The sequence below is a fragment of the Colias eurytheme genome, chromosome 23 (assembly GCF_061535395.1).
Source record: "Colias eurytheme isolate Ceu_HAF_F1 chromosome 23, ilColEury1 Martin Lab GWU primary, whole genome shotgun sequence".
NCBI lineage: Eukaryota > Metazoa > Arthropoda > Insecta > Lepidoptera > Pieridae > Colias > Colias eurytheme.
In genome coordinates, this window is record NC_143002.1 from 3,367,063 (window position 1) to 3,382,716 (window position 15,654).

Genomic DNA, 15,654 nt, shown 5'->3' on the forward strand with positions numbered 1-15,654 from the left:
TCGAACTCATACTTTAATTTAATTACATACATACCATATTTACATAAATAACTACAATAAAGGACTTCGGTTCCATACAGGTTGTATGAAGGTTTTAAGCTTTTAACTTTGCCGCTATTTAAATGCGTAATTTTACTATTTTTACACAAATCATATTATGAGAAATGTCGAAACACTTCCCGTAATTGAAACTAAGCCCATATCTACAAATTAAAAATCTACTAAAAATAAAATCTTCAATAAATTATTTTATTAACTTGGTGTTATGCTGTCTTGACAATAAGGTTGAATTTCGTTTGCTTAAATTTTATCAAAACAAAAAAAAGAATTATCAAAAAAAATGACAGCAATAATAATTATTGTTCTTCTTAAATCTTTAGTATCGATAGACCGCTAAGTTTTCAATACAATTTCAACATTTTAGTTAAATAAAACCTAAATGTTGCCAGTTACATAAGAAAATCTCCGTATCGAATTTACACATTTACACCTGGCAGCACTATATTATTATTGCCAATCAAAGGTAAATACAAAATAGTAATATACCAATTTAAAACATTGTCAATCGAAAAAACTATACTCAACTTGCACATGGCAAAATCACAAAAAAACTCCATTATTAAACGGCAACATTTATTTATAACAATATTCGTTACACATGGCAACCCTACAGATACAATAGACCGGATACAGAAGCGTGTGCCATCACAGCTTCCGCCGCTTGTCTGATCTCGAGATGAACTCGAGCTGAATCTAACCAACTCTTTGCAACTGCTCTGGGAGCGCCTTGTAAAAGGTTAATGTAGCGTAAAGCTGATGGTAAATCGCCATGGTCGATGTGGTATCTAAAAAAAACATTAGATAACATTTAGAAAAATATGTAAAACTTAGTATCGAACATACAAAAAAGGAGGAAGGAATGCAACAGTATTCAATGAAAGGGAAAAACAATATTACTAGCGGTCCGCCCCGGCTTCGCCCGTGGTACCTACATGTTTAATCCGTCAGTCCTCGGATCACAGACACAATAAAAAATCTATTGTGTCTCGGCCCGATCGGGCCGCTCGGTGGTCAACGGGTTAAACTATCCTATCTCTCAAGTTGGATCGAACTGCACATGGTGTGCGAATTTTATTATAATCGGTTCAGTGGTTTAGGAGTCCATTGAGGACAAACATTTAACGAGAATCACGAGATTTATATATATTAAAGATGATTATTATGACGTATAAAAATAAACAGTATGAAAAAAAAACACGATGGTTCGGGCGTATCCAAAAAAAGTAACATTATATAACTCAAAAGTTGTGATCGATATTTTTTCTGTTATTTAAATTTTGTATCTATTTTATGTCAAACAGCATAAAAAAAGACGTGTGTCACTCGGGGACTGCCGCGGTAAAGCTATTGCATGCTATGCACCTCCGAGCCCGTCGGAGTGGGGAGCGTGAAGTTTTTTCGTTACGGAATTTCTGGATTCGGTCCCCGCGCTCAAGGCCCGCGATAGAAGTTATGCAATAGCTTTAAATTCAAATTATTATTATTTCTTACAAAAAACAATAAAATTCTCACCTCGCCCTTTGAATGATGTCGAATGTGTCCAATTTCGAGAAGTCCATGGGAAGATTGTCCAACTCATCTTTGGGTATTTCGGCAAACTGTCAAATAACAAATTATATTACTTTTATTAGAAAAAAAAGACGGACTGCACTCCGGGAGTGTGAAAACTTGATTATTAACGTTGAGCATTTTTGATATTTTGGAATGGTATCCGTCTTACGCTTTTCGATCAGGTCACGTGTCCTGACGCGAGTTTAAGATTTTATACCCATTACAGAAAAAGTACTCAACGCCGCTAAAGAAGTTTTCACTTCAAAAATGGCAAAATTATTTTCTCGATAATGATAGATATTTTTTTACATCAAGAATGTTTTAAATTAATTGCAAGATTGCTTTAATTGATTTAATACGTGACAATATTGCTGATACATACAAATATGTAGTTGTTTCTATATATGATCTTGTTTTCTTGTTAAAATGTATGTGTGTGCGTGCGTGTATGTTTAAGTGTACGTACGTAATTAATATAACTATTTTGTAAGGGAACCTAAGTAATATGTACAGTTTAATTATATTATAACTAGCGGTCCGCCAGGCTTCGCCCGTGGTACCTTCATGTTTAAACTATCCTATCTCTCAAGTTGGATCGAACTGCACATGGTGCGCGAATTTTATTATAATCGGTTAAGTGGTTAAGGAGGCCATTGAGGACAAACATTGTGACACGAGATTTATATCTATTATATATTAAGATATACCTTCTGGAAGAGCAATTTCGACTGCAGCCATGAAAGGAAGTAGACCGGCAAACTCGCTCCTTCGCGACCCACTAAGGCCACTTGACAGGCTGTCTTTTCTAACTGTAGACAAAATTATTTATTAAATCTATATCTTCTATATATATAAAACTCAAAGGTGACTGATATAGTGATCTATCAACGCACAGCCCAAACCACTGGACGTATCGGGCTGAAATTTGGCATGCAGGTAGATGTTAGGACGTAGGCATCCGCTAAGAAAGGATTTCCCGAAATTCTTGCGGGAACGGGGAAAAACGGGGATGCACGTACAAAGTCGTGGGCGGAAGCTAGTTAGTTATAAATTAATTTACTATATAATATTAATAACATTTTAATACATACAGAATGGAATATCTTCCATTCTTGAATTTATTATTTAAGTTTAATGGAATAATAATGGAATCTTTGTTTCATTTGTCTTTATCCCGAATATAAATAACAATAACAAGATTAAACATTAAAATTAATATTAATTATAAATAAATACATACTGTATCGAATCTGTCCCTCAATGCCTTCTCTGTAACAATTCCCTTCTCCCGAACCTCCTTGGGGATTCCTTTTAGTATCGTTTGCACTAATTTATCGTCTTTACCTGGAAATATGTTATTTGATTAGATTTTTTTTATTATTAAACTAAGCACAAAATATATTTGATTGTGTAGATAAATTGCAAAATTATTTAAACGGTATTTTAGCTATAGTCAGGAGTTTTTATTAGGTTAAACCGCTTAAATGCGAATCAAATAAGACAGTCGTCACGTTTTAACGTCATTTATGGCAAATTGAAAAAATAGGTGAGATAAATTCATATAATAAATAATGGAAATATTTTTGTTGCTTTCCATCTAGCTTTCACAGAACAAGGTTTATAGCATTGAGATATACAGGTATATTAAGAAGAGCTGGAACGTCAACACATTTACACATTGCACATGTTAGGCCGGGAGATACTGACACAAAATTTCGGGCCATTTGTAACAGGATGGCGGTCTAGAGGGGTCTTAGTACGCAATGACAAAAAGAAAAATGATGGTCAGAACGCTGGTACCGGCGGACTAGTCGCGTGGGCGTTAGTCACACTCGTCGGATAAATAGCGAAAGTCCAACGATTTGTAACACAAAAATTTTAGAATTTACCGATAGCCCTTAAAAAAGATGTAGGCGGTAGTGTCATGCCATACAGTTACGATGTGACTTACAGTCCGCCATACCGACGTGAATGCGTTGATTTAAAAAAAAACAATTCAACCATTTGTACCGAGCTCACTTTTGCACAGGTAACCATCGTCGTGCAGCCATTTACTAAAATTGCCATGCCATACTTTTCGGACGATTCCAAATGGTCGCCATGCCGCGGAAAAGTCAAACGATTTGTAAATCGTTTGACTTTCGCTATTTATCCGACGAGTTCGACTAACGCCCACGCGACTAGTCCGCCGGTACCAGCGTTCTGAGTTCTGACCATCATTTTTCTTTGAGTCATTGCGTAATAAGACCTCTGTAGAACCGCCATTCTGTTACAAATGACCCGAAATTTTGTGTCAGTATCTCCCGGCCTATGTATGTATCATATTTTGCAATTGTTTATAAATACAGGGTGATGTAATTGGTGTAGTACGAATATCTAAAAATCTATGAAGAATTTTGTGATACAGTAAATGGAAGAATTATAGACTATTTTACAGTATTTAATAAAATCATTTAATTTTTTGTTCATTTTTATTAGAAATGTCAATTTTTCTCACCAAGGTGGAAATTTGGATGATAAGGATCTTGTTAGAAAAATATAAATTTTGACTAAAATCGGCATTTTTTTTTTTCAAAAATCAAATAACTAATTAATAATCAGAGTTATCACATTATTAAAAAAAATAAGCCAAACTATACACAATTTTTACCTACTTGATGCAATCCTCAAAGATCTCAACCCAATAGAGTTACTATGGGGCATAATTAAAGGGAAAGTAGCATCACAAAATGTGAACTTTAACTTGAAAACTGTGTAAGAATTATTTAGAAAGGAAGCAAATGCTATTAGTCTGGATATGTTTAGTGACGTTTGGAGAAAGACGCGAGAGCACGAGGAAAAAATATATATTCAATTAGAACCAAAAGTAGATAATTACACTGACTCATTTATAATAACATTAAGAAATTCCGACAACGAAACATCGAGTTCTTCGAGCGATGAAAGTTACAGTGAAGTAGAAGATTACGATTATGAAGATTCTTCTTCTTCTCTATAGATACTGCTATCTGAATTGGTGGTAAATGTTAAAACTGTTAAACTGTTATGACGATTCAAAAGTGCTTCTAGAAGAAGTCTAATTGTATAAATGTTTGAGTTTGAGTTTAAAACCAATAGTGTGAAAATTATACAATAAACATGTAACACATATTTGTTAGCGCGTATTGGTAGGTATTACGTACTTACTACAAATATAATATTTCTTAGATATCTTTACTCGACCAAAGTCAGGAATTTAATTATTATTTGATAATTGAATGATTATTAATACTTTTATCCAATTGATTATTATTAGAATAAATAATTAACTTCATAAATTGATTTACTTTTAAATTATAATTTTACAGGTAAATTATGAGAGCTTTCATAAGTAATTATATTTGCTTATACATATTTACAACGCACCCATTTTACAATTCAAGTCTGAAATGAAACTAGAGTCGCATTTATTTTTGAACATACTGTAAGTGAAATTGCATAAGTGTGAGTACTGTGAACATGCCAGCTTTCCCTAATTGACCGATACATATGGAGACGACACCGCCTACATCACTATGTTCCGCTCACCATAAGCCATATGGCTTAACTGCACGCTCATTTTTTATTTCTTTTAAAGTGAAACGCATCAAATATGCCTTCGTGTGTGTTACGATATTGCACAAATAATACGGAAAAGTGACTAACATAACTTTTCATCGGTAAGTACCTAACTAGATAATAATTTTTAAAACTTAGTTAGAGCAAAAAAATGGCCATACGTAGTAATATTATCTCAATGGTTTATAGTAAAAACATAAGAACATTAGATTTCCGCCCGCGGCTTCGCCCGCGTTTTCAAAGGAAAACCCGCATTGTTCCTGTTCCCGTGGGATTTCCGGGATAAAACCTATCCTATGTGTTAATTCAAGTTACCCTCTATATGTGTGCTAAATTTCATTGTAATCGGTTCAGTAGTTTTTACGTGAAAGAGTAACAAACATTCATACATCCATACTTACAAACTTTCGCCTTTATAATAGCGGTCCGCCCCGGCTTCGCCCGTGGTACATAATATTTACGTTTTCTCTACATAAGAACCATCCTCGTACTTCAAGGAATATAATAAAAAAAGAATTATCGAAATCGGTTCAGCCGTTCTCGAGTTATGCGCTTACCAACACATTTTGCGATTCATTTTTATATATAAGAAGATTAAGATAATAAATAAACTCACCAGCCCGCTCAAGCGCGGCAATTTCGTGCGACAGCACAGCATTCGGTTGCGGGCGGCGCGTGGCCGCGTGCAGCGCCTCCGCGGCCGCCCACAGCGACTGCGAGCGACGCGCCTCCGACTCCGCTTTGGCGCGCTCTAGTTCGATATTTGAATTTTAACTTTTTCTTGCTTTTGGTTTCTTTTTTTTTGTAAGGAGGTTGCAAGGATGAGGTTGTAATGTATTTTTTTTTTTATAAAAAAAGATGGTTCGTTCTACCGCCCACTCCGACACCGCTAACCGCTTATTTATAGTGTTAAAAGATACCAAATAAACTAAGAATAAATGCATATCGAATATTATGATATTTTTGGAAACTTATCATTGCTTTAACAAGATATTACTGACGCAATAACGTTTAAATACACATTAGAAATGTACACATTATTTCCAATAAACTTTAATTAATTATCAATCATCTGTAAAATTTAAGTATCTTTATACTTAAAAAAAGTTAACTCAATAATAATCTATCTTACGTTTAAGCGTCTGTTCAATGGCCATCAATTTCCCGGCCATAGCTGCCAATTCCTTCTTGAAAAGTACTCGCTCTTTCTCGACTTGTTCAGAAACTGAGCGACTGAATTTACCCATCACCTGTTGAAAATTATTTATTTTAACTATTAATTTTCACAGAAGATACTATAATAAATATGTATAAAATTAGGTAAAAATGCATATTTATAATTTACTAATAACGAATATTTATCTATGATATGTATAAAATACATTCTTACATTTACCAAATTTACTTTGTTGTTGTTGTTTTAACACGAATCACTACATAGTATAAAACAAAGTCGCTTTTTCCGTCCCTATGTCCCTTTGTATGCTTAAATCTTTAAAACTACGCAACGGATTTTGATGCGGTTTTTTGTAATAGATAGAGTGATTCAAGAGGAAGGTTTTAGTATATAATTTATTAGGTTTTAGACAAAGTGGGTGAAGCCGCGGGCGGAATGCTAGTTAAATAATAAACAAAAAAATATATATACCTCCTTCTCTTTCCTGTTCAATTGATCCTGCAAAACTTCTTGTTGGATTTCAAACTGTTTCTTTAGTTGTTCTTTCAATTTCCTGTTTGCCTCGGCTTGGATAGCTAAACTCTGTTTAGAAATAATGATGATATGATAAAGAATAAATAGATAAAAAAGGTTTGTTTTTCATTGAAATATATCCAAAAATGAAAAATTCAATGTATGATTTATTTGATTTTATAATCATATAAAGCAACAACATTTTCATGAGCTAAAAATTATTTTCTACCTATTCTCTTGAAGAGATCTGAAAGTTTCATTTCTTACTATTTTATATACTATATAATATAACAAAGGCACTGTATTTGAAAAATGAATATTTCTCTAAAAATATAACTTGTGCAACACACAGTGATCAGTAAAAAAAATAGCCACATACCTGTTTCTGGAACTGTTTTTCCTTCTCTAATCGTTCCCGTTTAATCATGTCTTCCACTTTCGCTTCTATAATAGCCTTTTCATCGTGACCTGAAAAAATTTAAATGTAAGACAATTTGTAAATTGTAATAGAAAAATGTAAAAACATGTAGTTCCCTTTTTTCTTTATTTTATAGATATTTTTTCATTTTTGTGCTATTGTGTAATTTTTAAAGTAAGATCAAGAAATACGTGTTAAACATAATATAACTCAGGCTTTAGAAATGAGTTTTATAATTGGATCTTTGAATTAATTAATAATTAATTAATAAATTTATTAAAAATTGAAATAAAGAAATTTGAATTTGAATTTTGAATTTGAAAGTAAGTATAAAAAATTGATATTGCACATACAGCTAAAAACAAATTCTGATTTGAATATCTAATTTAAAATCATTAAAATAAATATAAAAGGTAACTCACATTCAATAGCTCTGTTAATTTTAAGATCTCTCAAAGTTTGTAACTCGGCTATTTCGTTTTGTAGATATTGCACCTGAAATAGAAACACAATATAGTAAATGAAAAGAGGTTAGTATTCAAAAAAAGTATGTTAATCAATAACTATAACTATAAGGCTGTACATCCTACTACTATTATAAAGTTGTTACTCTTTCACGCGAATACTACTGAACCGATTACAATGAAATTAAGCATACATATAGAGGGTAGCTTGGATTAACACATAGGATAGGTTTTATCCCGGAAATCCCACGGGAACGGGTTTTTCTTTGAAAACGCGGGCGAAGCCGCGGGCGGAAAGCTAGTGTATGTATGAAACCCACTCCTTCATAATCAATTTTGACCCACTTCAAATGGATTAATTCAATCTTTGTCCTATCAAGGATCGGTGACAATAAAGTAATTTTATTTTTTAGTCTTTTAAACTACATTTATTTCACACTAGAGGACCGCCCCGGCTTCGCCCGTGGTACATATTTCGCAATAAAAGGTAGCCTATGTCCTTTCTCGGGTATCAAAATATCTCCATACCAAATTTCATGCAAATTGGTTCAGTAGTTTAGGCCTGATTGAGTAACAGACAGACAGACAGAGTTACTTTCGCATTTATTAACCGACTTCAAAAAAAAGGAGGAGGTTATCAATTCGGCCGGTATGTTTTTTTTTTTTTTTTTTTTTATGTATGTACACCGATTACTCCGTGGTTTCTGAACCGATTTACGTGATTCTTTTTTTGTTCGATGCGGGATGGTGTCGAATTGGTCCCATAAAAATTTTATTCGGATAGGCCCAGTAGTTTTTATTTTATGAGCATTTTTGTCTGTATTTGTAAATGTAGCAAGTGAAAGTTTGAAGTCGGTTGTTTTTAACGCAGTTATTGACTTGTAATATTAGTATGGATTTTACATAACTATTATAACGATACCTGTTTCAAAGTGTACATTAGAAGCAAGTCGGTATCACCCTTGACCTCCAACTTGCGGGCAGTGATGTCGATTCCCGGGAAGAGCATTTGCAATTCTTCCTTGTAAGCTTGGCGGGCTGCTTCTACCTGAAATATAACAGATTTAAATTATTTCATTCTACAAACTATCAATATATGTATTTATTTTTGTAGTGTCGTAATTTGTATATTATAATAAATGAAAAATAAAAATATTTAAACTACTTTGATTAATCGTTTTATCCTGTCCTTGTATCCTTTTATCAAATACTTTCTAAGAAATTTTTAAATAGATAAATTCCGATATCTAGGGTATAGATGGCGTGGGGGGCAAGATACATAATACCGAAAAAAGCCCAGGCGTCTCCGCGGATTGGCAAAGAGCGCGGGTTCGAATCCCGTGTTGTGATCGAATTTTTTTATTCTTTGTTACTTTATTTTTAATGTTTTATTGTTTTTTGCAAATAATAACACCATCGAGGAACTATATTTTATCACAACAAATAACAACATAAATCGCTTTGTTACGCTGTGAAAGAGTGCAAAACAAACAGACTTTCACATCAATAATATTGGTAACGATAATACATTCAATTTTTTTTTGTGGTATTTAAGTTACCTTATTCCAATACTTATCACCGAGCACAGCTTTTTCTACACACTCTTTATATTCAGCTTCCGCATTACCGAGGTCAGATCTAAACTGTTTGATATATCGCTGTGTTGCCGCTATGCTCTCGGGTGGAGCTTGTACACCAGCCTTTATCATGCGGTCTAGGGTTTCTGGAAAAGGTTAATTATTTTATTTTAGATATTTTTAGTTAATTTGGAAATGGTAAACTTTATTTATCGTGTCTTCAAAATCATTGATGTATGTGTAAGTAACTAAAGTAAGAAGTGTCTTCAAAAAAATGTTTGAGCAAAACTATTCATTGAACACCTTATTTCGTGGCAGTAATATTACAAGTCTATTATATACACTTAGAAAACTCTGCCCAATAAGTGCATAGGCATAGTTTTGCATCGGACAAATTTTGAAAATGATTAACAATTCAAACTCAAAGAAGTGTTTGAACGTTTGTTGTGAAGAAGTTGAAGTGAAGGTATGTATTTTTAAATTGAAATTCAAATCGTCCACCACTACTTATAAACAACTAGCGATCCGCCCCGGCTTCGCCCGTGGTACCTACATGTTTAAACTATCCTATCTCTCAAGTTGGATCGAACTGCACTTGGTGTGCGAATTTTATTATAATCGGTTAAGTGGTTTAGGAGTCCATTGAGGACAAACATTGTGACACGAGATTTATATATATTAAGATAAACATAACAAAACATTTATTTTCGAAATATCCGGAATACTGTTAAAATCAAATAGTTTCAACAATAAATTCAAATAATAATCATACCAATAGCGCATCTAGCCTTAGCAGAAGCCTCTTTAGCCTTCTCAATGGTAGCGTCCCTTTCATTTTGAGCACCCTGTAGTGCTGTGAAATGCTTCTTATCTAAATCATCTATGGGTGCTTCTACCACCTGAAAATGGTTTTAAATATTGTTTTAGCAAATGATTAATATTCAAGAAATTCAACATTATTATGTTAATTGAAATAATAATTTAATATGATTGTAATTCAAAAACAATCGAGGAATAAACATTGAAAGACATAGAGAAGGAATGCAATATCAGAAAATATGGATAACATAATGAATTTACATATTCTATAATAATAAGTGTTCACAAAAAGTAAACATTCTTATGATTAACAAACAGAGTTTCTTAACTTGCTATTTATTACATACAAAGGGATTTCTTTAAACAATTGATACATAGATAAATAGAGCTCCTAATAGTTTGGTCTTTTAATTGTTTTGCCAATAATTTTTAATTAACAACTGTGAATTTATAAAAAAAAAACAAAATTTATATCCTTACCTTATACAAAGCTTTATTATAATCAGCGCAGCACTGTGTAGCCTTCTTATAGTTATCGATGGCTATTTTGGTGTTTTCATGCATTTCGTGTTCAATCTCAACCATGTCCTTTGTGATCACGATCGGCGGAGGTTCGTGTGGTTCGCACTTGTCTGTTTGTACGAGAGTCGCTGCAATTGAATTGTTATAAGGTTAGTTTATTTTAAAATAGGATAGGAATACATTTTCTATAGATCGTTTGTTTTATTTTAATCATACAGTGGAATCCATTTATAATGACTGAAGGGAAATATCAAACACGTCTAAGCGGACGTCATACAAAGCATTTTGTAGAAAATAAACAATCTCCTGTTTTTGTTAATATGTATTTATTTCAATACAGAGAAAAATAATAGAGATAACTACACATTGAGACAGATAACAAAAAAAAGTGAACACCATACATGGTTGGATATCACATAATTCTCCCAAACACTGTCGTAAGTGTTAGAAATCATTTTAGTCACTATAACCGGACAATTTATTAAAAAAAAATTGGCCATAATAAACGACATGTCACTATAAACAAAGTCATTTTATCCGAATTTTTGTAGAGAATTTTATATGAAAACCAAAACTTGCTGTGTAATATGTCATAATAAGCGGTTGGTCAATATATGCGGAGTCATAATAAAAGGATTCTACTGTACTATGTTGTTGCACTTGCAGCCAACTAGCACCATTCAAAATAGATGTTCACATAAATGTTGAGAAAGAATCCATTAATGTATACTTACAAATCTTTACAATCTGCTAGTTACTTAATTTTTTCAAACTTTTAGTCGATATAGACAAGCAATATAGAAACATTATTTCACAAACAATAGCATACAAGAAAATTAATGATTAGATAACCTAACCATTGATTTGTTGTAAACTTTTTTATTATAGACATGATGTTCAGAAACTTTCTTTGGATGTATTAAATACATATTTTCCTTACATATAAGAAGAATATTTGATAACAAATTACCTGGTGTCTCAACCTCGGGAGTCTCCAATTTTTTCTCTTCCACATACAATGGTTCAAATTTCGTTGGCGGTACTGTTATATAACAATGAATGATATTAGCAATGATAGTTAGTTTTAATGATTTGGTTTTAATATTTAATTAACCTTTTATATGGAATAAGGAAAGATATGAAATACAGCTATATTTAGAACATGAAAGGTAGATTTTAAGGCATTAAAAGTTTATTATCTTGGCCAAACATAAAGCTGAAATATTTTATGTTAATCTACAAAATGAATATACGACAAAGTATTTCATATAATATGGCTTCACTGTTAATGTTCTAAGGTATAATCCATTGGGTCAATGTTTTAGAAAATATATTTCCAATACATTGTGCTTACGTTCATATGACTTCTTTGAAAAAGCCTTCTTTGCATCAGCTTCGAGGTCTTGTTGAGATCGCTGTTTGAAATCCATAGGCGATACTCCTTCCTGCAATTGTTTTAACAATAAATCAATATTATACCCTCTTTAAGTTCATAAAAAAGAACAAACATAAAATAAATGTCAGATTTCAGAGTTAAAACTTGGTTAAAAAGCAAAAGAATGAAATGAAATTTAAAAAAATTTGCAACAATCTACTGATGTTGGGATTCTATTTGCAAAGCAATAAAATATTTCATTGAAGCACAGCTTCCAATTAAGAAAGCACTCTCAAATATATCATATAAGTAGGTTGCTTTAACAATATAGAAAATATTAAAATATTTTTTAGTCTTTAAACATAAAAATTACAGTTTAACCACTCTATAGAGCGGCCATACACGGCTGCTTCAAGCAGTTGTGACTGACTTCTGACGCAACCGCGCGGTGAACTAAAGATATTCATTTACTGCTATACACATGACTGCTCGAGCAGTCAAGACAGCTTCAAGCCGTTAAACGCGCGGTTGGTAGCAATAGCTTGAGCAGTCAACCAACAATGACTCGAGCAGTCCGTGTATGTCACTCAGTCGTTAACTGCTCGAGCTGCCCGTGTACGGCCGCCCTTAAAGGCTTAAAAAACAAAAATAATATTTCACAAACCTTTCCAAACAAGAAGTTAGACACTGTAGTGGTGGCTTTATTGAACTGGTTAACTGTGGACTTCCAATATGTTGTGTTCTCCTGGTACACAAGTGCCACTAGATCGTTAGCCCAGGGGGCGTTTGATTCTAACCAGTTTCTCGCTTCTGGGCTGTTTCTGAAATTTAAAGTAAAAATATGGTTTAAATACAAGGCATTATTTTTAAAATAAACACAAGATTGTTGGAAACATGAAGAAATGATGATTTTAATTTTTTTCCGTTAACTCATCATTACAAGTAGGAAAAATTAATATACATTTTAATGCACATTTTTACTAAATTAAATAAATGTAAACATTAATACTAATTTCTAATCAGTTATTTGTTTCTTCAATGTTAACTTTCACTTATAGAACGTTCAATATGCACCATATACCTAAATCAACACATTATCTACCTAATCTTCTTATATATAAAAATGAATCGCAAAATGTGTTGGTAAGCGCATAACTCGAGAACGGCTGAACCGATTTCGATAGTTATTTTTTTATTATATGCCTTGAAGAACGAGGATGGTTCTTATGTAGAGAAAACGTAAATATGTACCACGGGCGAATCCGGGGCGGACCGCTAGTATAATATATAAATCTCGTGTCACAATGTTTGTCCTCAATGGAGTCCTAAACCACTTAACCGATTATAATAAAATTCGCACACCATGTGCAGTTCGATCCAACTTGAGAGATAGGATAGTTTAAACATGTAGGTACCACGGGCGAAGCCGGGGCGGACCACTAGTATTATTTATATAAATAAGTATAGCTTACTTGGCGTAAACCACAGCTGAACCAGTGAGGAGTGTAGCACCGAGGGTGCCCCATAGTAACTTTCGGGATTTTGGGGCCTGCTTGCCAGAATCTGACGCATGTCGCCGCTGGGGTGATCTCATTACTATAAGAGCTGAACATGATCCATCGCCAATTTGTTTTCTGACCTTAAAAAAAGGTGCAAAAAATTCAATGAACAAATTCAAATAAACCTAATTTCTTGATATAAAAGTTTTGTTAACATTTGTATTTTGAACATTGTTTTGTACAGACTTGTTTAGATAATTATTAATAATGCAGTAAAATTGCTTGTATTTTTTAACAGACTTTTATTAATTGATAGGTATAATAGATGAATGGGTAAGGTACATATTGCATGTATAAGTTTATGTTTACAGCTGATAATTTTGATGATTACGTTACCAAGTTTAAGGTTAGATTAGTTGAGTATAATCTATGGTTATGTTATGTTATGTAATACAACAATAACAAGACTAATTAACATAAAAATTTATTGGTGGATAGAAGGAGACTTTATTAACAAAATAGCCGTAGAACACATCTTCATCGTGTATTTATTTGTTGTTATTGGTATCTATTTGAAAAGCCACTTTCGCAAAAATTTAATAGAGTTTTGACGCATAAGGAGTAATAGCTTGGACATGAAAATTTTTATATTCAAAGTAATACCGTAATACATACCAAAACTAAGCTGGGATTTGCTATTTGATTTGTAAATCTATACATTTTCGGCAGTGAATATTTTCCACTCGGGCTGTCAAAACCTAGAGATCATCGTAGACAATAGAGTGAAGTGCCTAAAAGGGAGCTATAGACAAATCTTAATAATAGAGCTATGTTGTATACAGAATAAAATACAAGAAAGTTTATATTTTCCATTGTATTTTCTGGTATTTTCATGCTGCTTTACTTCATCATAATCTATCAGATTTTTCTAATTAAATATAATTATATTATATATCAGTATGGTATTTGTATTTTATGCTTAGTAAATTATTTATCTGTGGATTAATGACAATTGACATTTGACAATCGACGAATTTTACCTATACTTTTGATTGTTCAATCTTCATGTAATTAAAAGGATTATTTATTTCTACGTTTATTTCAAAATGTTTCGCCGCACATTCTCCGGTAATTTTTCATTACATTTGTAATATAATTATTCTTTAGTCAAGTGCTCACTTGAATTACATAATTAATTATTATTTTATGTATGTCTTGACAATTGAGGTTATCTTTATTTCCAGTTCTTCGCGGCCTGAGACCTTTAACAAATCCTTTATACAATACTACCAGAGTTATCCCAAATGAACATCGCTGTTTCTCCACATTATCTATGAAAACGAATCCTTCTTTAACCAATGTCAGCCTCCCAACTACCCATTTGTTGAACAACAAGCAAATTTTAGATGTATGCAGGAACATCGAAGCAGTCCCAGTAAGGACTGTAACCAAATTTAGCCTGAAGAAGGGTAAGCGGAAAACAGTAAAGCCAGCAATAAAAAGATTCTTCAGATTACATTGGGGCGGATGGATCAGAACAAAAGTTGGAAGAAATAAGAAAATGTGGAAGAAAAGTTTAGCACAAAGAAGGCGTTTGAGGCAACATGTATTCTGTAACTCTACACAATCTACTCTACTCGATAAAATGGTAACCAAGTTTTGGAAAAAACCCAAGTATTATGTTGAAGATCCTTATGCACCGTACCATACAAGGGAAGAGTTTCATATAACAAGAAAGAAGCCTGCTAATCATTAAGTGCTTAAGTTTTAAACAGTAGTTTTAATAAAATGTTACATAGGTAATGGATCTTCTTCTTATTTTAACCCTTGTTACAGTAGAATTAATTAATTATTCTAATATTATAATATGTACTTACAACCTACAACACAACAACTTAATACCTATGTGGATCAAATCTATAATTTTTCTTTCTCTGTTTTATTATTGTACTAATCATAAAATTAAAAGTATGAATATAATAATATTATGTAATAGTTTCTATTGGCATATTCTTCTGTGTATGTGTTTCGGATTTAATTGCAATTTTATTGCTTGTCTCCAAGTCTGTTGAAAATGCTTTA

At 32.6% G+C, this 15,654-nt stretch overlaps 2 protein-coding genes across 3 annotated transcripts; one reads left to right on the forward strand and one right to left on the reverse strand.

Moving 5' to 3' along the window:
• LOC149898211 (MICOS complex subunit Mic60-like) lies at positions 1 to 14,360 on the reverse strand. Of its 2 annotated transcripts, XM_090115444.1 has the most exons (18): positions 14,248 to 14,360; positions 13,546 to 13,712; positions 12,738 to 12,894; positions 12,053 to 12,143; positions 11,669 to 11,740; positions 10,657 to 10,826; positions 10,130 to 10,256; positions 9,340 to 9,503; positions 8,703 to 8,828; positions 7,739 to 7,811; positions 7,278 to 7,366; positions 6,857 to 6,967; positions 6,341 to 6,458; positions 5,825 to 5,959; positions 2,852 to 2,955; positions 2,319 to 2,420; positions 1,573 to 1,658; positions 1 to 845 (listed from the first exon to the last, which is right to left on the reverse strand). In XM_090115444.1, the coding sequence occupies exons 1-18, from the start codon at positions 14,290 to 14,292 to the stop codon at positions 668 to 670; spliced, it is 2,115 nt and encodes a 704-aa protein (XP_089971570.1). In that variant the 5' UTR covers positions 14,293 to 14,360; the 3' UTR covers positions 1 to 667. The 2 variants fall into 2 exon arrangements, with proteins under 2 accessions (XP_089971570.1, XP_089971571.1); XM_090115445.1 differs by lacking the exon at positions 11,669 to 11,740.
• Positions 14,361 to 14,673: 313 nt separating this feature from the next.
• Positions 14,674 to 15,375, forward strand: mRpL35 (mitochondrial ribosomal protein L35). Its single transcript, XM_090115533.1, has 2 exons — positions 14,674 to 14,700; positions 14,817 to 15,375. Exons 1-2 carry the CDS (start codon positions 14,679 to 14,681, stop codon positions 15,326 to 15,328), a joined length of 534 nt encoding a protein of 177 aa, XP_089971659.1. The 5' UTR covers positions 14,674 to 14,678; the 3' UTR covers positions 15,329 to 15,375.
• Positions 15,376 to 15,654: the final 279 nt, after the last annotated feature.